At 44.7% G+C, this 27,267-nt stretch overlaps 1 protein-coding gene across 4 annotated transcripts in view; it reads right to left on the reverse strand.

Moving 5' to 3' along the window:
• Nucleotides 1-2,286: 2,286 nt before the first annotated feature.
• Nucleotides 2,287-27,267, reverse strand: part of LHFPL2 (LHFPL tetraspan subfamily member 2) — a 187,388-nt gene continuing 162,407 nt past the window's right edge. For all 4 annotated transcript variants that reach the window (XM_079918345.1, XM_079918347.1, XM_079918346.1 and 1 more), the window contains one exon: nt 2,287-9,387. In XM_079918345.1, the coding sequence (XP_079774471.1) occupies nt 9,131-9,387 (257 nt within the window). In that variant the 3' untranslated portion in view covers nt 2,287-9,130. The remainder of the gene's footprint in view (nt 9,388-27,267) is intronic.

The raw sequence follows: 27,267 nt of genomic DNA on the forward strand, positions 1-27,267 counted from the left end.
TTTTTTTCTATACATACATTTTATACAGTTAAGGGATATAAACAATGTGAACTTTTATCCTGTTTTTCCCTCACTTAGCAATATATCACAATGACCTGATAGCTTAGCTTTTAAAATTAACTTATTTAGTTTATAAAATTACATTTCACATAAATTATTAAAAAATATCTACAGCAAAAGGAGGTAAAGTTGCTTATAATTTTACACCCATAAATAACTACTGTTAAGATTTGGTTCATATATTTCTATTAATTTCCTAGGAAGACAATTTTTTTCTAATATTAAGAAATAAGATTTCCTTCTACATCCTTGTACTAGATCCTCTGGGGATGGCTTATCCAGCTCTCACAAGCCCCATTTCTTTGGGCCCCTGAAGACCACGTTGGTACTGGATGTCACCTAGCTATAATGGAGTCACGCACGGCTCATTAAATTTTTACTCTGAATGTAGATTTGTCTGGAATTACACTGTTCCAGAATTGGGACATGTGGATAGCCATATTCTGCCAAGACTTCAGAAGAGTTACTAGAAAGCTGATCTGTAATGAAAGTGAAGAATGAAGCAGACATGCAAAAACAAGTAGGATGAAGGACATAGAAGATCTTAACAGCTTTCTATTTCCTGTATGAGGCCTGACTGTTCACCCATATTTCATTATTTGGATATTACATTCTCCAGGTAAAATTCTTACTCTTTTCTCTTTGAGCTATCTTGAGTTGGTTTCCTATTACTTTTTACTAGAGAATTTTAACTAACACAATGGTTTGTAATCTTTTTTTCAATGATGATATAAATATGTGGAATTTTTCACATTGATGAATTATTTCTGTAACATTAGTAGCTGTACAGCTACCTTTATATACATGTATCATATACTATTTTTCAAAGTCCTGTTATTCCTTTAGGTTCTGAATTTCAGTTTTTTATTATAAATAATATAATTAAATTAATATAATTAATAATTAATATAATATAATCAAGGGATATATTGTTGCTAAATTTGGGGCCCAAGCTTGTGTTCTTTCCTTGGACAAGTTGTTGGGTCAAAGCGTAAGTGTATATTTTAAGATCTTTAATGTGCATTGCCAGATGGCTCTCCAGAAAATTGTACCAATTTGTGCCTCCATTTGCAGGAGCAGGACCTCTTTATTTACACTCTACCAGGATTGGATGCTCCTTTTCTAAAAAGGCTTTGCCATCAACAAGTTTGACAAATAATCAGGAGGTTTTCTGAGCATTCTGGTTTCCCAGAGATGATGGGATCACCTGACACTACATTTTTATTTTTTAGTTTGGCTAAATAGGAGCGACCATGTATCTTGTATCCACAGAGAAATCTTCCACTTCCTGAAAGCACTAAGCTAAAGATGAATAGTACAGGATGGAAAAAATTGGTGCCCTCAGGTAGCCAATCCATTGAGCCTCTCTAGGAAAAAACTAGACTGTGTTTTTTTTGTTTTTTGTTTTGGCTGTGCTGGGTCATTGTTGTGGCGCATGGGCTTCTCTAGTTGTGGCATGTGAGCTCTCTAGTTGTGGCACGCAGGCTCAGTAGTTGCAGTGTGCGAGCTTAGTTGCCCCACAGCATGTGGGATCTTAGTTCCCTGACCAGGGATCGAACCCACATCCCCTGCATTTGAAGGCAGTTTCTTAACAACTGGACTGCCAGAGAAGTCCCAAAACTAGATTGGTTTTAACAACAGGTTATGTTATTTTTCACAATTTTTAGAACAACTCTTTAATTTTTAAGATCAACTCCAAGTGGTATCAGTCTGGACAGAAGATTCTTTTAATTTTCTTCTAATAATAACATACTTATTGGGGACTTACTGTGTATCAGAGGCTATACTAAATGCTTCACATACATCACTTACCTAATCCTCACGCCAAACCTATGGTGGTATTTCTATTCTTGGCCCCATTTTTATAGAGGAATCGGAAATTATCCCAGTCACTTAGTGAGTGGTGGTGCTGGGCTAGGGAGAGGCAGCTGGACCAGTGTCCCATGACTCTTGCCAAGCATGGGGTTGCTTCTGCCACGTGGTGCCACCTTGCTCCAATTCTCTATTTCTTTTTCATCCTTCCACATTTCCAGTAATTCATATCCATCCTTTAGGGACAGTGGACCCTAGAAAAATATACAGTAATCAAGAAAAAAATTACGACGTTTATTTTTGAAAACTCCAGACCAAGGCCTAGCTCCACACGTGTGGGTAAGTACCTGCTGCCTGCTCTTCACAGCAGTGCTAACTTACTAAATGGTCTTTGGCATTTGTGTGTGTGTTTGGAGAAACTTTAGTTGAAAACAAATCCTTATTTAATTATTAGATTGGCTATGAAGAAAATAGGCCTCTTATGTAATCATAATAGCTGCTTATCCTGGATGAGAGATTATTAATTTATTTTATAATTTATTTTTTTATTTAAGTATAGTTGATTTACAATGTGTTTATTTCTGCTGTGCAGCAGTGACTCAGTTATACACACATACACATTTTTTTTTTTGCGGTACGCGGGCCTCTCACTGTCGTGGCCTCTCCCGTTGCGGAGCACAGGCTCCGGACACGTAGGCTCAGCGGCCATGGCTCACGGGCCCAGCCGCTCCGCGGCATGTGGGATCTTCCCGGACTGGGGCACGAACCCATGTCCCCTGCATCGGCAGGCGGACTCTCAACCACTGCACCACCAGGGAAGCCCTCCATTCTTTTTTATCTTCTTTTCCATTATGGTTTATCCCAGGATATTAAATATAGTTCCCTGTGCTGTACAGTAGGACCTCGTTGTTAAGAGATTATTTATAATAAGAAAACAAAACTGTCATTTTTTTACCACTGTCATATACTTGATGAATTTTTAGTTTCTGTTTTCAGGATTGAGCAAATTGGTACGTATGTTGTCATCTTGAAAAGTATGAAAAATTACCAGGTTTTTCTCTGAAAGGGAGCAGTGTTTTCATCTTACGGTGCGGTCTTTTTGGAGTTGAACTTGGAGGTTATTCTAAGAGTTTACTATGCAGAGATGTTGGTGTCCCCTGGGGGTTTGTGTTACTATTGCCTTCTCACCCGGTACATTCTTGGTAGAAAGAAACTACAGCTGTTTGAGAATGTAGACTTCGGTGTCAAACCTGTATTTGAGCTTTGGCTTACTAGCTTTTTAATGTGGGGCAGATTACTTCACCTCAGTTAAGTTGCTTGGGTGATAGTTAATGTATCTGTAAAATGAGGATAATAATCATTTCTACTCATAGGGTTTTGATGAATAAATGAATTAAAAGAAGTGCTTAGCCCAGTACCTGCCCATGAAAAGTGCATAATGGTTAAAAATTCTTATTTTCTGTCCATGTGTATTGAAGACTCCCAGATCTGTATCTCCAAGCTGGTCTTCTCTCCATGGTGTATTTCTAGCTGCACACAGGACTTCGCCGCTGGCAGCCTGAGCTGAAGCTTAACACCTTCACTGTCTCTGTCCCCGATGGATTCCTGACGTAGGTGATGGCACCACTTTCTGCTTAGTGCCCAAACCACATGCCTGGGAGTCGCCCTAGACTCTTTCCCCTCCTCCCCCCACTGCTTCCAGTCAGTCCCCAAGCTGCCCCTTCTTTCTCCCTAACTCACTTCATCTCATTGTCTTCACTATCTCCTGCCTTGATTCAGGCTTCCTTCTCTTGAGAATAAATTTTAGTGGTTTCTCCCAAACACAGGCACTTGGTGGACTGCTTGCATAGGTATTAGGTTTTTCAGGATATTTGGCTATAAAAAGCCATAAGAGCTACTAAGAGCTACAAGTTATTTGATTGATTTTTCTTTTCCGTGTGGTTTTACTACTTCCTCTTATTCATTTATGCTTTTATTTACATCCTGTGTATCTAAGCAAAATGAGCTGTTCATGTCTTAAAGAGTTATCTTGCAGAGCTCTCCAGGGTGAGGAGGAAGCTGTAAGGAAGAAGATAGCAGGGGCAGCAGTGGATGGCCCCAGCCAAGTGACTAAGCAACCAGATGGGGCCCTGAAATCAAGACAGTTATTGGTTCTTGCTGCTTTGGAGAGTAGGCTGAAAGTTTGCTTTGATGCTCTTATCCTTTAGTGCTTGAGAGTCTAAAAAGGTACTGAATTATTGGAAGCTACCGAAATAACCCATTTAAAGGAAATGCCCAGAATAGTCAAGACTCTTACTATGTTAGGCAAAGACTTTAAGGTGAGCTAGGAGTAAGTTGAATGCAGTGTGTTCCAGGAAGATCAGTCATGGAAAGTTGATCCGGTAGCAAAACTGCTAATGATGAAACGGGAAGCACAGGTGAAGGTTACCCAGCCTGTGCCGCAGTTTAAAGCCAGGGTCCTTTCTCCTGTGGATTAACTTTTGAGGAAGATGTAACAAGAGCTGAAAAAGCAACTGAAAATGTCCAATTTTGCTTGGATTATTTAGATCATAATATGGAAGAATTTTGCTTTTATTGATTTGGGTAATTTTGTCAGTTTTAATTTTGATTCCTATTAGAAATCAGGCATGTGTCAGGTATGTTTAGAAGCCAAAGCTACAAGTAGTTTCAGCTGTCACAGGCCCTAGATCAGGAAAATAGCCATTTTTGTATATTCTATCACTAAGTGCTTCACGCGATACAGAGTAAGAGTTTATGAAAAGGGTTGTTAGTGTCTTCTTTGAGTTTCTAAATTAGAACTCTGCTTCTAGATGAGGTTTTTTATGGGCAGGATTACGTTCAGGAAATGTGGATGTGAACTGCTCCATGACTGGCTTTTAACTTTGGTATTTTTGTTGGAAGGGGTGAATGTGTCCTTCTGTTGACTTTTCCCTTGTTATACACATTTCTTTACATTTATAAAGCTTTTTAAATACTTTGAAGCATTTCCATATTTCTTTACTTTAAAATTAAGATATCTGTGTAGTATTTGAGAGGGTTTTATTCCTCCCTATTTATAATTACATCAGTGCTTCTCCAAGAAAGAAACATATACTTATCTTGAAGTTAAAGCTAACCTAAGGCAGGTGTATATATGTTACTAGTGAATGGCATAGTTAAAATACCTGAATATCTTCTTTCCTGTCATCACTATTACATATAAGTTAGTCTTTCAAATTTGATTGGTAGATATCTTCTTGATGAAATGATACACATCATATTGAAACCAATATACTGAGACTTGAATCAGAATGAGTTTGCAAAATCTGGTTTAATTCGTATCTGGGGAGGGTAGGGGAGCATGTTGTGAAAATACATACGCACAGGAACCTAATCAATGCTAGACAAATAATGTATTAGTTTACAATATAATAGGATAAGCAGAAATTCAAAGGCTCACATGGAGTCCGTCAGCGGTAATACAATTTTATATTTGGCTCAAGTGGCTGTTGCATATCAAGTGGTGCTGAGTTCCTCCAAAGCACCTCATGACCCCCCAGTCTTGGAAGGAGTTTCACCACAGTCTCAGAAGAAATCCCAGTCGTGCTTTTATTTCTTTTGGCCCTTGGGAGTCACTGCTGCCCAAATACAAACGCAGGCCAGGGATTTCCAGTGGCCACATGTTATTGCACAGAGAGGTCTGTTCTAAGCAGACCCTTATGGCTAAGACGGTGTGAGATTAGCCCTTAAATAGTGGTCTAGCATTAACGTGGTCTATCAAAGCATGTTAAGAAATAGCTCCTTAGTGATTATGTACCAGCTACTAGTTATCACACAAACAGAAAAGGCAACGTGGCAGCTTCACATTTCACATGAAAGACTAGCATTAACTGGGCCTGTCTTGCTGGCTTAACTTTCACATAAATCTAGTGATTATTTTAATTTAGACCCAGGAAAAAAATGATTTCATACCAGTCTTTTCTTCACATAGGTTTGTGTAGCATTAAAATTGTTATGGGTTAATGACTAGGCCATGAAGGCAAAATGTTTAACTCTCCTTTGCCAAAACAGAAACAATCTCTGTTCTGACTCCTGTCCAGTTTCCAAAAAACAAAACATACATACACCTTTGTTATTGCACATCTTTCACACAGACTTGTGTATGTATAATATACATATATATTTTTTAAATATGCTACACATAAAAAAGACAATGGCACTTTACAGAATACATGTTTAACAAAGATCATTACACCACAGATGTTTGATAACTATACAAAAACCCTTACACAATTAATGTAACATTGTTGAATCAGCACACAGGTTTAAAAAATCCACAGACTCCAAAGCACACATCTCTGCCTTCTTGGAGTTCATTGAGAAGCCCAGCCCCATCACAAAACTTGAAGCACAAACGCAGGCAAAAAATAAATAAGACTTGCTGGTAGCAGTAATGGTCCAGGTATAATAGATTTTTAGACTGAGGCGCTTGATAGAAATTTAATAGAAAAATAGCTGCGGGTCAACGATTGTCTAATTATTTTTAATCTATTATTTCCTTCTAACACATTCCTCCTATGCAGTGGTTTTTAAACAGCCATGCAGTTTTTGTCTAGACTAGCCTGATTTTGATATCCCAACTGAAGCCTGGCTAAATGGACTAAAGGTTTAGAAGGCCCACATTACCTTTCTCCTCTTTCTCTGCTAGAGAAATTTCATCTCTGCTCTGCTTAACAAATCAGTGTTTAAGCGGCTTTTAGTGGTTTGCGGTTTTGTGTGTGTGCATGTGCTGGTTTTTTTTTGGTCTTCTGTAGCATTCAGACTGATGAAGTAAACACTGTCAGGTGACTTTCTTCTGGCCAAGAGAGGTCACGTTTTCGCTCATGACTTCTGTTATCAGAGTGACCTAGGAATAGCCCGCCCTCCACCGCCCCTCAGTGAAGGCGCAGTCAGGCAGTAAAGATGATGGACGTGCTTAGAGAATCCTCTAAGCTTATGAGTTGTCTGCGAGGAGAGTGAGAGTGTAAAATTAGAGTTGTAACATGGGTTCTCTATCTTGTTTAGAAGAAGAAGTACAGTGAATCTTGTGATGATAAATTTAAGGAAAAAAATTGGGTTTTAAATCATTTGCCTGATGGAGGGAGTTGCTTTTTTTTAAATGAAAATTATTGCCAAGGGTTAAAAAGCAATGACTGTGATGGCATCAGAACTTGGTTAGAGCATACAGATGCACAGTAAGGGACAGGAGTCCTGTCCAGTGGCTGCCATAACCTATCATTTCTGTGTGGCGTCAGACACAGTTATTGTTTGTGTCCTGAGCCCTTATGACAGGCTGCTATGAGGATACATAAGGATACCCCTTGAAGGATACCCCTTGAAGGATACCCCTTGAAGTCACAGATGTACATCTTGCTTTTACTCTGAACTTTGGTCTAAGAATGGTGAGCTCATGAAGACCTGGTTGCATGCCCCCGCCTTCCTGCCCTTTAGCTCATTATCTGTGAGATAAAACGGTTTCTGGTACAGGCCGAAGGCTAGAATGGAATTAAACTGGAATGGAACAACTACAGCAATTACTTGTTCTGCAGCAAGGCATGGTTTTAGACTCACACAGCTTTAAGATGATTTTCTCAGGGCAGGGTTGTCAAATCTGAATCGGGGCTCTCTACCTGGTGGTGCTTAGCACACAGTACCTTGCCCGAACAAGGTTCATAGTTATTTGTTAAATTTTCAAAACAAAGCAAGCCCTCAAGTAAGCAGATTCATAAGCCTAAAGAGACCTGTCCTTTTAGTCCTTCCAGAAATTTGGCAGGTCCACTCCATTTGCTTAAATTGCAAAGAAGTGTTTCTATCGCATTCTGCAATTCTGAAGCTCAGGAGAATACCAGACTAGGTTCTTTCTGGTCACTTTGATCGGTTCCAAAGTAAGTCTGAAGTGATGGCTAATATCATTTTCCTGAATCAATTATGTTGGTGATTTATAGAAACTAGATTAAAAGCCCCTGAATCCTTTTTAATAGTGGTGTTTCATTCATTCTGTAAACAGGTATAGGCAGGTGCTACGAGCTTGGTCTAGCTCTCATTCATTTTGCATTAACTTTCTATCTACTCTGTGCTTTCCTGAGAATGAAGCCTTTGATGTAACTCACCAGTTAGAGCAATTTAATGTTATTTCAGTCTGCTTTCAGGACCAACACCAGTAACTAGAAAAACTTAACTCCCATCTCTAGCTCCTTTTTCTGCACAGAATGCCATCCTGCTGCTGCTGGGGGGTAGGAATACAGCTGAATACAGCATGGTTACCACACAGTGGGAAAAGGTCTCGCTGCAAGTGCTGAGATTCTGGCAAGCTCTCCCAGTCACCAGATGAATGAGCCACAGCTGGCTCGGAGACCTCTGTCCCTGGAATCAGGAAACAGAGCGAGGTTTCCTTTGGCAGTCAAAGCGCAGTCCTAGCCCTAGAAGAACACCATGTGATCTCCAGTGGAAGAGGAGACTGGGCCAGTACTGGTGCTAGCCTGGCTGCTGGGGAGTGGAATGAATTTGTCTCCACTAGCAGGATTTTGTACTTTTATTCTCATGATTGGACAGGTTCTTATTCTTCCTTTACTCAAATTTCTAAACTCTTGGAGTGACAGCTCAATTGATCCACCTGACTCTGGAATTCAGCCTAGAATAAGTCCCACCACAGAATTCCACACTGTCCCTGCTGACCCCTTGGGTCAGCTAAGCAACCGACAGTGTCTTGCTCGGCCCTTTAGCACACATCCTCTCCCCGGTGGGTGTGCAGTCTTCATTGCAGTCTCCACCTGAGAGAGTTTGAAAGAACTAGGAGGAAACAAAAGCACCAACCCCCAAACCTCACTCTGAGGCAGAGATGCTCACAGGCATGCAACCTGTGCAGAAACGTCTCTCAACAGCCCGCAAATCTGGCCAATGGTCTCTTCTGTTACCAGAGAAACTGCTGCTTTAATGGTTTAGGTCATCATCCTTCCTTGAGCCTTGGGGGGAGATGGAGTCTGACAGAACTTAACTGCGTGTCAGGGTTTATGTACTGTTTTCACGTTCCATCTCTTACAGTTTGCACCGTGGCCCTCCTGTGCAGTCACTCTGTGCAGCTGGGTGTTGCCTGTCGTTGGTCCTGGCGAGGCTCAGGGCTGTGGAACGTGGCTTTGGTAGGTAAAGGCTAGTTCTTCACTCGATTCAAACGACAGAACCGGAAGTGAAGTGTTTCACAAGGTTACACGAGCAAGAAAACGGCATTGATGTCTCTTTCAAACTAAAGGAGGCAGATAAGGTTTTTCCCCTCTTCGATTTCTTCTTGGACTTTGTCACTGGAGGTGGCAATTTCTGCTTGTGCGGAGAAGACGGCACAGATGAAAGTGAGGACCGTGCCCCCGATGGCGGTATAGAAGGCCCAGCCCAACGAGCAGTCTCCGGGTTTGTAGGCCGATGCGTAGTGTCCGCAGTAGCCTATGGCCTTCTGGCAGCCCCAGCCAGCAGGGTAGAGTATCAAACCCAGGATAAGGAAGAGGCCTGCAGGGCAGAAGAAAAACAGGTGAAAGCCCCACGGCTCTCCAATGGCAAGTGAGTAACTGCGCCAGTCTGTGGAATGGCTACTCGATCTGCCTGCTCTGGGCAACGGCATCCGTTCTGCAATAGCAAGTGTTGGGGACCGTTTCTAGGCAGCTAATCTGGCCTGATCAAGACAATCAATCACTTTAATGAAAATATTTTTAGCTGCTTTTGTACATGTTGGAATGTGAACCCACTAATAATTCCTCTTCTAGAAAAGCAGGTAACCTTGTTACTACTTCTTCCCACAGGGCTCTTACTGCAGGGAGCAGTTAGTTCCCTTTTGGTCTGAGGCAGAGGTCGGCAGACTAAGGTCAAGTGGGGTCTTGTTTTTGTAAATGGAGCACAGCTATGCCTATTCGTTTATGGACTGCCCGTGGCTGCTTCTGTGCGGGGACAGCACAGGGAGAGTTGCTACAGACCCTATGGCCTGCAAAGTCTGAAATATCTACTCTCTGGCCTTTGGCAGGAGAAGTTTGCCCACCCCGGTGTGAGGGAATTCACGGAGAACCGTGGTTAAATGCGACAGACCACATCTTAAGCTGGGTGTCATGCTTTAAAGATAAACCCACGAGGAGTCTGTTTGCTGGCATCCACCAGCAACCAACCGCATACCTAGAGACCTTCTATGTTTTTGCAAACTCCGTAAGAACCTTTGGTCCGAGTGCTTTCAAGTAAGCTCAGCTCTGAGGAGACACTAAGAAGCTCTGTTTCCACTGTGCTGACGCCACCACAGCACTGCCATGCTAAAGGCCCACTTTTCTCTCCCTCCAGCTGCTCACTGTGAAATTGAGAGGCCTTTTTCCTGCCAGCCCTGGGGGTTAGGAGCTACTCCAGGGCAGGATTAGGCAAGGCAAGTGAGGCACAGACAGTCCTTCTCAGGTGCCCGCTCTGTGCCCGCGGCAGCCCGGGAGGGAGCGCCTCCCCGACGCACGGGAGACGCTGCCTACGAGGGCGTCCGCATCCCGGGACCACGAAGGGAACTGAGCGGCCTCAGGTCTTACCGACAAAACTTTCTTGGTAGAAAGGGTGCTGCGGGAAGAAGATGGCTTTATTCGACGTAGCAGGAAGAAAGAGTTTTCTTTGAAGAATGTCACCTACATCATCAAGATCGCTAATGCACAGTCAAAAAGACCTGTTTTTTAGATACACTGGACTAGCAGTTCTGTCCTCTTAATTTAAGCTTACTCTAAATTCTCTTTTCCTACCTTTACTGAAATCCTCTGGGGTTACCACACCAAAGCTTCCTAGGCATTTACAGCAACTTCCTGACAAAAAGAACACGACTGCATTTGTGCTAGTATTCGGTTTGAGGAAGGTTGTGTTTCAGACCACAGATCACAGCTGTCATGGAGAGCATCTTCTCCCCGATCATGGCACTAGAGTGGGTTTTGGGGTCTGATTGTCCCTACTTCCCAAATTCATCCCCTTGTTCTCCTCTGAAGGCCTCACGGGGCTTTCTAGCAGGGGTGGAACAGAGGGAATCCATTTACACGCTCACGGTCTGAAGAAGAGCGATTCACAAAAGTTTTTCTAACTGTGCAGCCCTTATTTCTCCGTAGGTCGGGGCGCTGGGAGCCAGGTGGCGGTGGTCCGTAGCTAGGGAAATGCGATCCAGTGTTGGGAGGCGTAAGTTAAGGGAGCAGCGGCCCAGACACCTGGAGAGATGCTGTTAGAAATGACCGGGCGCATGGAGCAAATCCTGCCGAGGATCAGGCCGCCTGTGGAGAATGTGCTGGCGCGCTGGCATAGGCACAGTCCCGGACCAGCTGTCCTGGTCTGGATGTCTGGCTAGAAGTCACATAGCAGAAAGGCCCCTGTAGTCCCTGTGTGAGGCTAGGACACAAACCAGCAAGATGGTGGACCACAGCAACAACTCAGCAGGTGGTCGGTCACTTAGTAGTTAAGGTCTCTAGGTTTGGAGTAAGATAGAGGTCTGAATCCGAGCTCTGCCATCTACGAGCTGGGTGACCTTAGAGAAGTCTTTGAACCGAAGTATGATTACTCACCTGTAAAATGAGCTCATCCTTAACTCATAAGGTGGGTGTGAGTGTTACACAGTCTGTAAAGAGTACTTGCTGTGTCCCTAACAACAACTTGGAACACAGACTAGCGCTAGGTAACAGGTTAAAGCCCTTGGCAGGCCCCTTCCATGCAGAAGCAGAAGCAGTGTAAAGTTTACCAGTTATGAATAGACAGGCCGGCCTATTGGGGGGGTGGGGGGGTGGATATTTTGAAAGGTGTCATAACTGGGGGAGAGGAGGCTACAATGAGTACCCTTGAAAGAATAAACTATTCTCCATCTGAACAAATGTAACTCAGCTGGGGAGATCTACGATGACTGAGCTAATTCTTTTGTATTTCTAAGCCTGTGATAAATCCCGATTAATTCCCACCTTGTTCCCTAGGAAAGCTCACCCAAGGCACATGGAACCATGGGAGCTTCCTCCCTCAGGTCCTAAGTTACTGCGCTGGAAACCAGAGGCACCATCGCTGGGACCTGTGTAAGGATTCAGAGGCACTTCGAGCACGCAGCCTGTAGGCAAGGCAGTATTAACGGCTCTCCCTTTTAAAAGGCCAGAGTGTTTATATTTGAATATTAATTGCACACATCGTTTGTATTATGTGGCTTAAACAAGTCCAACTAGTAAAATTTAATGCATTTTAATATGCATTATAACCCTTGAATTGTAAGGGTTTCTCTTTATGGCAAAATACTTTTCTTAACCACCCTTCTCTAGAGTGGCTGTTAGCAATTTACATTCCCACCATCATCACAGCAGGGTTCCCTTTTCTCCACGCCCTTTCCTGCACTGGATAGGGGCTAGGGACAGAAGACCGAAAGCACAGAGTCTGCTGTCACGTAGCAGCTCTGCCACCCTGTGCTGGGCTCTGGCTTGTAGGATGCACAAAATAATGTGGCTGTCTCAGATCCTTCTGGGAAGCCAGCAGTTTTAAAATAACTATTATTTTAATATCATCAGACCCCTTTTTTCAGAACACTCAGGAACGTTCACCCCTGTACTTCTCCTTAGCTGTCCTCTTTGCTGGTAGCTCAGATAAGGTTCCTGAGGTGCTTCAGGCCTTCTTAAAATCTTGTGGCTGCTACTGGCCAATCGATCTGTGAATAAGGACAGCAGGGAGACATCATAAAAGGGCGCCATGCTTAAGAGTCTGTCAAAATCCTCAGCTTGACTATAAGCCCACAGGGCAGTCCCCCGGAAGGGTGACAGAAAGTGGCTCTGTTAGGCTGCGAGCCCCAGTGCATGTGATGTGCGCCCAAACGACAGGCTCCCAACCTGGGCAGCCTGGCTGGTGGGCCTCTCCTCCCAGCACTCACCAGAGCTGCCCCTAGCTTGGTTAATGCCGTGAAAACACAAGACAGTCGGAGAGAGAAAACAGCCGGCCTTCAGGTGAGCAAGGACAGAACAAGCATTTGTCATCTTTCTAGGTATTTAAAAAAGGCTCTTCTACCAGAGGAGTTCCAGAAATGTTCACGATTCAGGTGGCCACACGCGGCCCTCACCTCACCTCGCCTCCCGGGCCGGCGCAGCTTCCGAGCGGCCTGGGCGCCGGCTCCTGGGCCCTAACGAGCATTCCTTAGTCACAGCCGTCATCTCAACAGGTTCTTTCTGCTTCCAAGTAAGATTATCGAGAAGGCCAGAAAGGTTTCCCAGCTCTCAGAGTAAAATCCAGTTTTCCCTCCCTGGCCCTCGAGGTCCTCCGTGCCCCAGCTCCCCGCGCCTGCCTCTCTTGCCCTTTGCCCTCTGCTCCGGCCACACACCAGCCGTGCAGGCCTCTCCTCTTGTTACGCTCCTCTCACCTGCACTGCCCTTCTTGCAGACAGCTTTCCAGCCACCTTCAAGTGCCACCTCCTTGGTCTTCTGGTCCCATCTATTTACAATTCCAAACACCTACCTCTCCCTTAACCTGCTATCCCCCCCTTCCTTGCTTTATTATTTCTCCTTAGCATTTATTACTGACAAACAGAATAGATTACTTTGAGTCATACGAAACTGTCAATATTTGTCCATTTTTTACCTACAAAAATGGTCATTTCATGTGGTTCAACCTGATACTTCACTTAGTTATTCTGATTGTTAATCCACCTCCATTCTAAACTTCAAGCTCCACGAGGGCGGTGCTCAGAACAGTGCCTGGCACAGAGCAGACTCTTAATAAAACTTTATCAATGTCAGTGCAATTTGCTTTGCAATACAGTTTTTCTAAACCATAGTGCCCCTGGGGAGAAAGAGTAAAATAACTTTGGCAGATGCCAATCAACAAGAATGAAGTTATCCCAGCAGGAAGGGAGATGCACACTCTTGGTTGGCTGGCTTCTCCTGTCACACTGCCTGGTCCAGGCCTGTGAATCCCAGGGGCTAGAAGCAAACATCCGCCCCAGATTCCAAATAGGCTTGATGACACCTGCTACCGAGACAGAACTGAAGTCCACGACTTCTTAGATGGGCACATCAGACAGCAGGCAAGAGAACACAGTAAGACATATACCAAGTCTGCTGCAAATGTGGCCTGGCTTTTCTAGTCATCAATTTGGAGTGCACCAGGGACTGTCAGCTGAGGTGTGCTCTGGATTGAGTTTCGCATAAGAGCCACACCAGACAATGGTCTGCTCTCCCCCGCAGCTCCTGAAGTGAGGCCAGTCTATCTCTGGGGCCTTTCCATCTCCTTGCCTTAATGCATCACCGTTTGGGCTGTGTGTGAATGTGTGTTGGGAGGGTGGCAGAGAAAATAAGGGACTAGGCCAGTGGGCATGTCATTTCCTTCTGACTGGCACCTCTTCCTGGTGCCTGGCTGAGCTGCGACAGGCCCAGCTGGGAGGAGGAGGAAAGGCAGGCAGGATGATACTGGCCAACTACCCAAGAAAACAGCCACCACTACAAGAAACCACAGGCAGTTCAGAGGGCCGGTAACTTCTGCAGTGGCTCGACTTGATGATACCCAAGAAGGTACCATTTTTTCCCAACCTTAAGAGATATCCTCTCCCTTGTATCCTGCCTTTTCTCTTGCTAACAGCCTCGCAGTTCATGGTACCAAGAGAACTAGAAGATGCCAGCATATGCTCACCATGGGGTCACTTGGGGGATGACTCAACCTTATCTGGGGAAGAAATTAATTAATTAAGAAAGAAATTAATGAAAGGGAACGGATGGTTAGTCACTTGGACTATTCCACAGATGCCACACCAGGCTGGAGACAGAGCCCTGACAATTTACCAAGGCTCACCATAGGGTGCTGGCTCTCTCATGGGCACCAGCTATCACACTGCAACACCCATCATGTCCCTCTGCCATTTTAGTAATATTTTCCCCTACCTGGAAGGAGCTTTCAGACTCAACCCTGGATTCCCAGCAGTCCTATCCTGCTACACAGGAATTTTTAGAGTCTATGGGTGACCTAAACACGTGGTTTGTGTTTAATTCAAATAATTAGACTCCATGAGCTCTGAAAGGGAGAGGGCAGGAGCTGTGTTTCATGGCTGAGTTTCTGGTGCCTTGAAAAAGAAGGTGCTAAAAAATAAAATGAATGAAACACCCTGGGAAAAGTAATGTCAGAGTCTTCCTGATCAACAGTCAGCACTGACTGTGATTAGACCGGCCACAAAATTATATATCTTAGGTAATTTTCTTGCTACTGCCTTGAAGTGAAACAGTATGGTATCAAATATAAGTTTTAATCAAATCCCTTAGGTGGGGGAAACAACCTCCATAATCTTGCCAAGACTCCAGTTTTGGAAAGACTACGAGTTGCTGAATACAATAAATAATATGTTACTTGTCTGAAGGTGACCACCTCCAGCTTTAAGCGTCCGGGACGCTAGGAACGGGGAAGCCAAGTCTGAACCACTGCTCTTCAGCCTGTGAAGGAAGAGTGCGGAAGGCTCCGTGGCTACTTCACAGGCTCTCCCTGGCTGTGTCGGCCCCGACGCCCTCCCTGCCAGTCTGTCACCCAATCACCCCACACTTTTGCTACCTGCTGGCCAAGGGGACGGACTCCAGGTTTCTTGCCTTTTGTGTGTCACCCACTGTCTGTACAGAAGGAGGCCCTTTTTCCTGGCCTGACAAGTGAGAACTAGAGGCTGGCCCCTGTTGTACAGAAGAACAAGTGAGTCTTTGGACATCATACTCCCACCTCCCCTTCAGACAGGCTTCCAGACTAAATAGTAAAGACTGACTAGACCTCAGTTTCCAAAGGAAATTTTCTAAGGACGGGAAGAAAATGGCCGTCTGTTACTGCTACCAGCAGCCTGTGGAGAAGCCCCCAGTGAGGGATGCACCCTCAGCCTCCACTAGGTCATAACAAGCTCATTCTGAAGCTCTGAAATACCCTAACATCTCTGGAGAGCGAGTGCACAGCAGACAGCGGACAGCAGGCGTAGCATCATTTGATACATTTGGGCTCCAACTAGGTCTAGCTGAGGACCTGAACAAGAGGTCTCACTCATGCTGACCCCCTGGGCACTCATCCACCTGGAAATACCCTCCCCCCATCCCAGCCCAAATGTCACCTCTGTGTGACATTTGTCACCACTTCCTGCCAGAATGTTATTCTCTGTGTGTTCCCACTGCCCTGTGCACATCCCTCTTCAGCTCTTTATCATGTTATTTTTGTATATTCAACTCAATTTACTGAGTTACCTACTAAGTGGCAGGCATTATTCTCGGCCCTGAGGATAGAGCAAGGCCCCAGCAGAACTCTGAACCCCTTGAGGGCAGAAAAGCTTTATCCTTCTTGATTTACATCACAATTTTATCTTTAGCATTTACCATAGGGTATGTCACACAGTTAACCTTGGGTAACAGGTCAAGAGTTCAACTTATTTCTGGCTTTGAAACAGCCACTGACTCATCTAGGAACCCAGCAGGAAACCATCTAACTATCAGACATCCACTTCCCATTCAACATAGCTCTGGGGGGAAAAAAAAAATTCACCTGGTGGTGTTTATCCCTGTCAGGTCTACCCTGTGACTCAGACTGAGCTCCAGTCTCTGAGGTGCTCAGCTCAGCTGTGCCGGGAGGCTGCCCCTGTCACCGCACCCCCTGCCCCTCAACCTCTGGCCCAGGCGGCCATCCCTCTAACAAGAAGCAAGACAGATCAGATGGGAGAGTGACTGGCTTCCTGCATCCCACCCCTATTCTGGGACACAGCTCAGAGAGCGTTCCAGCCTTACTGGGGGTGACAGCTTCACTCAGCAAGTTCAGAAAGTACTGACAATACTGTGGTAAAGGAAAACTAAGGAGACAGGGCAGTGCCTCTTGCAGGATCATCTGCCAGTGTCCTGCCTCCACACGGGAAGCCATGTTGGTTGTCCCTTCGCGGTATCCCTGGCTGGTCTTCCTCACCTTTCCAATCTCTGAACACGGGAGGGCCCAGGGCCCAATCCTTTGTCCTCTTCTCCACATTCTCTTGATTGATCACACTCGGTCCCACAGTTTTAAATACTGCCTCTAGGCTGGCATCTCCTGAATTCTGATCTCCACCTTTAACTCCAGATTTGCATATCCAACTGCCTACTTGACCTCCACTTGGATATCTAACAAGGTACTTGAAAACTATGTCCAAACCTAACTCTTGATTCCTACTCCCCACTTCAGAACCTGGCCTTTGCCCTGTGGACCTCATTTCAGCAAATGGGAGTCCAATTCTTAGACCTGCTCAGGTGAAAACCCTTAGAATCCTTCCTGACTCCTCTCTTAGGGCCCACATCCCTCTGCGGCAAAGCCTACTGGCCTTCATTCCAGCTGCTCCCTTGGCCGGAAGAGCTCTTCCTCCTGACTGTCCATAGGGCTAACTCCTGTATCTCCTTAAAGTCTTTGGCTGAATCTCTCCTCACCGAATCCTACCCTGACGACCCTATTTAACATTGCAGCTTCCCTCCTTATCACCCCAGCATACCCAACCTCTCTCACCCTGGCTACTCCTTTTGTTTTTTCCTTCCATAGCACCCATCACTTTTTAACATACTGTATACTTATTTGGTTTATTGTGTCTCCACCAGCTTGAATGTAAACCCCACGAGGATAGAGAACTTTGTGCAGTTTTTTCTTTATGTATCCCAATTGCCTAGAACAACGTCTGACGTGTAATAAGTGTTCAGTAAATATTTGTTGGATGAATGAAAAGATAGAGTGCTATGATGTGGATGGTTACATTTTAAAATGAAGCCATTTTAAGTGCTTGCCAAGTTTTTTAAATGGTTGGAGGAAAAGCTACATTCGGTAACGGTGAATCCCAGGGGTCGGCAGTTTTGGCCAACAGCACACCAGCCACACTTACTAATGAAACACACAAAGGGACCAAACCATGGGACTGGCCTTCTACCTGACTGCAAGCACTGAATATCTCCTTTCTGGCTACAGAAAATAGATCTTTGTTGGGAGATGACGCAGAAAAAAGCAGTAAGTCAACTAAATGTAATAAGTTTTCAGTAATCTAGAGATCATCTTAGCCTCAAAACTCTGAAGTTGTTTCCAACTATGCTTGGCAGCGGTAACGACATCTATAAAGACATGCTGTGGCTGACTGTGGGAACTGCCCTGGACACCAGCTGGGAAGGGAGGCGCAGTGCAGGGCTAAACCCGGAGAAGTTCAGGAAAATGGCAGGTGGCAGAAGGGTACACCCGGGGGAATGAGGAGCGAGGTGGACCATGGCAGTAGGCAGAAGTGGTAAGGGCGGTGTCTAGAAGCAGCATGAGCCTGGAGAATGGAGAGACTGACAGAAAGTGTCGGCACTGAAGGCAGGAATGTAGAACTGCTGACGGCCCAGGAAAATACCCACTCCCATCAGCAGCCCTGAGGACAGTGTCATAGATCAACCGCAGGTGCAGCGATGGGGGGGTGGTCAGGGGAGGGAGAGGAGGTGATTCCCTGCTTCCAAGAGGAATATGTTTAGTTATTTAACTCTAAGTCTGGGACCATCATGTGGTACAACAACTGATGTACAGAGTGATACACAACCACCCTAGGCCTGCTAGTTAACATTTATCTGTATGTTTACCTCTCTTTTCTGTCTAAATTTGAATTTTTTCCCAAGTCATCTTCCATGCTGACAGCTGGAAGTCATTTTGGCAGTCCCTAATAGCTATTTGAAAGTCGTCAACTGTTGTTAGGTAGGGACCTTTTCTCTCTCACAATTCCCTAAGGCAAACTGTCAGGTATTATTAAGACTGTGCTTTGAGGAAGGCACCATGTCAGACCAACGAATTTGCCATCCAGCTCTTCTCTTTCCAAAGATCACAGTATGAACCTGTGTACTCCTCCTGTGCAGGGACTTTGCAGACAGCCTGTAGTGGTCATTCTCACTCACCAAGGCAAAGCCGAACTAGGTCCTCTACACTCTGTTTTAAGAAGAGAGGCAACTCAGAATTTCCCAGGTAAAAAGTTTAAATAAAAAATTACAAGTAAATGGTTAGCCAACTATCTGGAAAATTATCCAGAACAGTGATAGTAAAAAACTAGGAATCTTGCTGTGACATACTATGCATTTGTCCCATAATAGGACAGCACTGGCTCCAAGGTCTCTTAGATGCCTCAAAGTATGTACATTTGGCTCAGATGAACTCCCGCTGGATTATAACCTGGACAGCAGTAAGGAGTGTGTTCTGTTCCTTGGCTTCTCCCTCCATCTCCATCCCAAATCCAACACAGTCCTCTACACATACTGTGTTGTTGACCAACTTCACATGTCATTTCTGATTCCCATTTCCTTTCTAGTCTTCTCATTTTTGGAAGAACCTTTTGGAAAGATCTTCTGTGGTAAAAATGGTAGATGCCAAGCAAAGATGACTTATGCCAAGCAAAGATTCTTATTGGTTCTTTGCATGATGACTCATTTATTTATGCTCTGTCTAGGAGGGCAGAGTACATGCTAGGAGTTTAAGCTATAAACACCCTCCCCCAATTTTACACATTCACAACTAATACTTTAAAGCTGGAAGTTTACACAGGTGATCAGAACCTCTTAATGATCATAATGATAATTGTTATAATAACAACGGCAGCAGTTAAGTGCTAAGCACTTTAAATATAACTCAGATGAGAGTTGTCTCCGTGAGAGGATCTTGTGAGGTTGGGACTATGAATATCATCATTTGGCACATGAGGAAACTGAGGCACAGAGGGATTAAGGTTACACAGCTAATCAGTGGTGGAGCTGGGACTCAAATCCAGGCTGCTGCGTTACTGCACACCAAAGACTAGCTTCCAAAACAAAAGCATCTGTGCAGCTGAAGAGGGGAGACTGCTATATCCTCAAAAGCTGGCTCGCTTATACCTACGAGACGTTAGAGAGCAGATGACGATGAACAGCTCTCAAGTGGAAAAAACCACAGGAATGCTGTAAGGGGATGACGGGGAGAGGAAGGCTGCACAAAAATAAAGGCTCACCTATTCTCAGGCAGGTTGATTTGCTAACCCTGCAGCAAGACAACAACAAGATAAAGGATTTCCATCCACCCCTTCTCTTGCATTACAATCTGAGTGTCATCAGCCTCCTTTACTACAATATAGATGTCACCTTGGAATGGCTGCCACTGGCCAAAAAAACTTCTAGAAAGAACACCTATGAACAGCTCAAACCAACATAATATTCGCTATGATGTCCTCTCCTGAAGAATCTGTGTGAGCAGAAAACTGGAAATAAAGCACAAAACCCATCAGACCAGGGGGAGAAAATGTAAGCCGTATCATGTTTACATTTTAGTCTTTGAGATTCTGTGCACTTGGGAACCATCTGAAACTGCACATCTACCTAGAATACTAATGCCGTCCACAAACTGGTCCACAAAAAAACCATATCCTATGAACTTTCCAGGAGAGACATCTGTAGCTGATTAGACAAAATCGAGCACCGAGAGCATTCTCAGCCGCCAAATTACATCCCTCCTCCAGCAGCTGGGGCCATGGTTTAACCATCCCGCTTCCTCCAAGTAGCCTTTCTTTTCTTTTTCTTTTTCTTTTTTTTTTTTTTTTGCGGTACGCGGGCCTCTCACAGTTGTGGCCTCTCCCGTTGCGGAGCACAGGCTCCGGACGCGCAGGCTCAGCGGCCGTGGCTCACGGGCCCAGCCGCTCCACGGCATATGGGATCTTCCCGGACCGGGGCAGGAACCCGTGTCTCCTGCATCGGCAGGCGGACTCTCAACCACTGCGCCACCAGGGAAGCCCCAAGTAGCCTTTCTTGATTCACAGAACAGAGCTGAGGATCTTTGCCTTGACCTCCTCCTAACCCTGAACCCTTGCACCATTCACCGTTACCTGTACGCAGGCAGTAGGTTTTAGTCAATCCTGTGCTAACAAGAGATCTGCTTGTCTCAATGTCTACATTCAGGGAATGCTGCTCTCAATCTGAGGCATCAGGCTCTCATGAAATCTTGCTTATGACAACTACAGACACCAGGATGGGGCCCCTCCCAGGTCTCTTCTACCCAAGAAGAGTTCTGGTCCTTGCCTCCCAAGCCCCAAAGCTAAATTAACAACGCTGTTCCAGCCTGCTTGACTTCTCCAGATGCCAAGACACTACCCTCAGTACCAAAATGCCAGTTAGCCATTCAGAGTCAGGGGTATTCGAACAGTATTTACAAATAAGAGTAATGTAACAAAGTATTAGTTATACCATGAATCAAGGAGTTCTGCCCAAGAACTGCCACCTTTGGTTAATCTCTACTTTTGAAATCACTTTGCCCACTAAGGCTTTTCAAATTTTTATTGAAGATTTATTCTATAAAGCCCAGACAGGATTTGGTTTTACTGACGGCCAGTTCTGGAAAGATTCTTATTGGTTCTTTGCATGATGACTCATTTATTTATGCTCCGTCTAGGAGGGCAGAGTACACGCTAGGATTGGGACTTAGCAGCATGTACTACATCCTTTACTCCTTCCAAATGCCTAGAAACTCACAGTTTCTAGCACGGATTAGTGAGCACAGAACAGACTATGTTTCTGTCAGTGAACAACATTTACTGAGTGCCTAGTGTGTATGTAGCAGGCCCCAATCTGAACATTAGAGAGCTGTGAAAAAGGCAACCGTCCACACCGTTGCTCATATTCTAGAACAGTGGTTCCCAAGCTTCTGGACTTCAGACACTAGCAAAATCTCCAGAAAAATTACTGGGAGGTCAATAGTTTTGCTAATATAAGGACACTAAAAATAACTGTTACCTCCTCTATCATTTCATAAAAAAGGGTATTTTAACACAAAAAGGGTAAAGGATGTCATCGAAGAATAAAGGACAGTTCTTTAAATTGAACACATTTAGCACTATGAAATCTTACAACATTGTCCATATTTTTCTCCTTTTCGCTGAGGACTGGTGGCAACTAAAAATTGGCGCTTGCCATCTGCCTCTACAAGGACTAAGTCACTAGCCACTGCAGCCGCTGACCTTCAACACCCCCTGAAAGGAGTTCAGGGTAGAGATCAGGAATGAGGCACTCTGTGCTCTGGGAAAAACTGGCAGGACAGGCCTTCAGATAGATATTTGCAGGAGAAGATTTTATGAGCCCAAATTCTTGCATCTTCTCTTATCTAGAAAAGTACTAAAATCATTAACAGAGACATTTTCTCCTCGTGACTAGCAGTAACCTTCACCAGACTAGCAGCAACCTTCTGCAAAAAATGTGTGCCTGACTGCACGTTCCCCCTTCACCAAAACCACATATACACTGACCTTCCCCCCGCCACCTCTTCGAGCAGTTCCTCAGAGCTCTCTGAGACGCTGTCTCCTGGGCTATAGTCCTCATTTTGCCCCCAATAAAACTTAACTTACAACTCTCACGTTGTGCTTTTTTTTTTCAGTTGACAAACCTTAGCAGAGTGCACGCCCTTGTTCAAAGGCAGTGAGAGGCCGCTGGGGTGTGTGTGTGTTAGGATGGGGACATCTTTCTAAGAAGCCTGTTTGTTTACTGTATAAATGAAAAGGTAAAGAGTTTTCACTGCACCTCATTTTAAAGTTTCAAGGGTTTATGGACAAGCTAGACTGGGCCCAACTGGCATTTAAAAACTCTGCTTTGAAGGCCAGATCAGAAATGGGAGGTCACTGGTAATGAAAAGGGTTTTCAGCTGATAACCAGTGTCTTTGCAGAGCGGATTATATCTACATGTCATTTTAGTACATGATCAATAACATTAGAGGTTTTTAACCAACAAGATTTTCTGAGGGGAAGGAGAAGAAAAGTGAAGGATCGGTGTCAGTATTTTTTTACTTAAAGCTTGTATTAATGCTTATACCGTCTCCCTGGAGGAGTCTAGTAGGGTACTTGTTTTCTACTAAAAACACTTCCATGGAATTATAATTGGCAAGAAAAATACTCTTCCAGGGTGGTGGGTGGAGAACGGATGACAAAGCAATAAAGAGAATTCTTTGGAAGACAATCAGAGCATAGTTGTCATAAAAAGACCTTACAGCCAAGCCCCCCAGAGGAAGTTTCTGTTACAATTACTCAAAATTAATGACCATCAATTAAGAATTGTCAGATGCCCCTAGAATATGTGGAGAAACAATCCACAAGAAAGATGCAGTTTCTCCCACACTGAAGCCTCCCTAAACCTTTCTCAGCAATGATTCATGTTTATATGCAAATTACTTCACTGGCAGTTTCTAAAACTTTAACTCTTACCTGTTAAGATGCATCCCCACAAACTAATTTAGATTATTCCTTCCCATGAGTTAGTGATAAAATTTTACTTTGCATTCCAAGTGAGAAGGTGTTTCCTAAACTGTTTCTATGCAACTGGAAGAACTCTATAAACTATTTCTTGATAAATTATTCATCCAACATGTAGGATTACAAAGAGCTCCTGTTTAACCAAAATACACTTATAATTCAAAGTAAGCTGCCCCCCCCCAAAAAAATCAAATGCAGTGCATAGCAGAATAAAAGACAGTTAAAAAATTTAGTTACTGAGCTCTGAAATTTTCAGGAAAGTAAATTTCTTGCCTGCTAAAGTTTTGGGGTCCAGATAACGTTAAATAATTCCTGCAACAAAGCGAGTGCCATCTTTTCAACACTAGGGCCCTGAGGCTGTCCTTCAACTCTGAACACATAGCCACTGAGTATTTTGGTTTGAAGTTTTTAATATTGGCTTCATTTTCTCAATATGTGTATTTTAGGTTTCATCTGTACTGGGGGCTATCTTTTAATAAAAGAGATTGAGGGCCAATTAATAAAGCTACTGGGAAGCCTCTATACAACAACTGAACTCATAACTATGCCTAACTGTGCCTGGGCACATGAGTGCACAGATTACTTCTGAAGTGACGTCAGAGCTTAGAAGAACACCACTGTTGCATTAAGTTCTTAAAACAGAGTGCCTGAACCACTTGTATAAATATTCAGAGCCATACTTAACGTGATGACTTGTTACTGGAATTGGAACATCATCATCCAGGGCTCTGAGATTATCTGTCTACAATTAAAGTGGTTACCATAGCAAAGTCCTTTATTTGCATATCAACTGCATATTCTATCTGAATTTTAAGAGAGTTTGCAATTTTCCTCGAGATTTTCCAACTGATTCTTTAAAAAGATATCCCAGTCCCTAGATTTACTCAAATTAATGCGTGCTTGGTCCGCTTGCTCTTAGGCAGTAGTTTTGTTTTTCCTCTAATGATACAGTTGAATTCTTTTGCTCCCTTTATATATGATGATACTTTGTTTTGTTTTTGCTTTTCTAGGGTACAGCTTCTAAAGCAATGACTCTCTAATATGGTTTTGGAGCAGAAACTCAAGAAATTGTAGACCTGAGTCTATAGGTCTTTGTATTTATCGGGCATCCAATAAAAGCTCCTTGGATTGAAATTTAATTCTGGCCTGCCTTATAACATTTTGGCATTCTTTAGTTTTCCACAAGGCTGATGAATGAGTAAATGCGTCATCATCAGGGGTACTCTTAAATTGACTGAGACATAGAACGGTTACATCTGACTTCTGGTGGAGGCGTCATCTGTCTGGAGAGCCAGAAATCCAGAGCCTCCTCTGGACAGCCAGAAGCTTCCGGTGCCTCATTCTAAGGAGAAGTAGGGGATGCTCCGTCTACTTCCCTCATGTCTTTTCTTTGAAGGTATTTTGAAGTCGGGCAACCAAGGTCACACTCCCTTCTCAGAGAAAGCAAGGTGAATTTTTCAGGTGTAAAATGGGGCCAGGTCTCTGAAAGAGTCAGGAATCTCTTCCCCTCTCCCCACGTTTCCCAAGTCCTGTTCTTACTTCTCTCCTCTCCAGTGACCAACGTGGTCACCGGGAGTGAACAGGTAGGGCATGGGATAAGTCAAAACGGATGCTGCGACCAGGCTGAGTCGTGGTTATCTTTCACCCTCTGAAAAACAGCAATGAGAATGCCAAGACCCAGACAGCAGTCATGGTGTATCTCACATGCCCACCCCGACTTCCCCACGCGTGCCGGACTACGACAAAGCAATTCTACACGCAGCAGAGACAAAACCCTCCCCTTGTCTTCTCCCTAAGATCCTTCTTTTATTCCTTTCCCTTTCTTTTCTTCATATTGTTCTCCTTCACCCTCAATCATTGCTCACTTCCAAGAAAACTGAGTCTGCACAGCAGGCCCTGAGCCCCCGCTGCAGAGAGCGATGCCAGTGAGCATGGATGGCGATCTATCCAATCAGACTGGTGGGGCAGCTCGCTGAGGCCATCCTGCTGGGCTGAACGCGGTGTAGACAGACAGAGGGCTACAGGGACTAGACAGCGTGAGAGCCAACCAGACACGAAGCAGCACAGAGCCGGCGAGGCAGGACTGGAGGACAGTAGGCAGCCAGGCCAGAAGCTCACACGCTATTCCAAGCCTCGTGGCAACCCCAGGGGAACAGCCTGGGCCAGCAGCAGTGGGCCAACTCCTGAGCTCACTGCCGTGGCCCCGTCCCAGACCTGAGTCACTGGGGATTCCGCGGACTTCTAAGAGGGCCCTACGTGCATTTCCAAACCCAAACTGCTTGATGCTGTCATGGAAAACCTGGATCTTTGCATTCTACGCTTTCACTGTGGACCACATCCAGGTCACAGCCTAAGGAAGGCAGCTGGTGAAAACGACCCTGCTGGCCGATTCCCCAGCTTTTGTAATGAATCCCAGAGGGCTATGAACTGATGTGTGTTTCTGGCTCTACCAAGTCCCAGACGAGTCCTCACCCAGTGAAGACCGATCAGCCTGTGATTTATTCTGCAAGGGGAGCCTGAGAAGCCACCTGCAATCAGGACTCAACCGCTAGAAGCTGCCTCCAGAAAGGAAAGGATGGAGAATGTACAGGTCAGGGGAAGAGGAGTGAGAGGAAGAAGCTCTTTGTTTTCCTGTCAACTCAGCTTTTAAAAAAATGCCTGAGGACACCCAGAGGCCCATAGGAGCCACAGGGCTGCTCTGTGCTCTTCAGTCCCAACAAAGGCAGGCTATTAAGGGGCCAGGAATGGCACTTCACAATGTAGTTAACATTTGGTTTCGACAGAACAAGGTCAGTTCTAAAGACTCTACTCCTGAGAATGCAGCAATTGGAGGGAACACAAAAGAATGTACTAACACCTGCCAAGAAAGCACAAATGCTTTAATAATCATCATATAGCTACTACCACTTACTATCTACTATGTGTGCTTAAAAGCCTTTCTCATATATTATCTAATTTAATCCTCGAAACAACCCTGAGGTATGTACTACTATTATACCCGTTTTCCAAGTAAGAAAACTGAGGCTTAGAGATGACGCAGACTGGTGAACATTTCACAGACACTTTAAGGTGAGGTCGGGGCTGATCCAGGGCCAGATGAGGTTTGAGCTCTAACTGCTGCTGAGAGCGCCTACTGAACAGCCAGGGCATTTGTACATGAGCATTTCCGAAGTGTCAGCTGGGTGCCCACCAGTAGGTAAGGCCTTGAAGGCGAATCCTGCTATCTGAATTAGCTTAATGGTCAATAGTTGTATTTTCATTTTTTTTTTAAGTAAGCCAAATTTTGAGATTTCCACTGAGGTAGCAGATTCTTTTACACCCGACTTCTAAAATCAAAATACTAAGATTCTGATGGTTTTTGTTATACTATGGACAGTGACAGCTATGCGAGCCTGTGGCCTTTAAGATTAGGCATAGTAAAGGCATACTAGATAGCCTGTAATTTGTCACCCAGTTACATTTTACAAAAATGTCATTTCTGCCAATGCCAAGTTGTAAGAAGAAACACAGTCTGAGTATCTTTCTGAAGGATCCTTTCATTGCTTTGGCAACAGTCTCCTTTCTCACCATTTGTTTCAATGTCAAACGGATCCAGAGTTGAGAGCAGGGTTGTGGGGAGAGCAGAGACTGATGCTCACAGCTGCAGCAAGTCCTTGGCTGGGGCTGGCCAGATGCTCTTAGAGACCGGCCAAGAGGACAGAAAGCAAGCCAGCTGCTTCAGACACCCAGGGGGCAACTCTCTTAAGCCATAGATTCAAGAGCCACGGCTGCCACTGATGCTGGCTTGAACTGCCTGGTGGAGACCTCTACTATTGGAGAGAGAGCCCTCAAAGATGTGCCCCTCACCCCCTCCCCAACGTGAGGGAGCCAGCTGACCAGCGTTCAGTCCATCCTTCCAATGATTTCTTCTCAGGGGTGCTGCTGGGCTGGGAGGTGAAGAGAATCCACTTTCTTGTGTTTCAGTTCTTAGCCTTAGATCAGTGGCCCCCTAGAGAGGCAGAATCTGACTGTACAGGAATCTCTGCCTCTGGCCAACTTTTAGCAATTTCAGACGTTTTGAGATGCCATATGTATGCATGGGGAACATAAGTGAAAGGGGATGGGGAGAAAAATTTCTTTTTGAAAAATCAAGACTTTGGGGAGACAGATGACCAAC

Source organism: Stenella coeruleoalba (genome assembly GCF_951394435.1).
Source record: "Stenella coeruleoalba genome assembly, chromosome: 3".
NCBI lineage: Eukaryota > Metazoa > Chordata > Mammalia > Artiodactyla > Delphinidae > Stenella > Stenella coeruleoalba.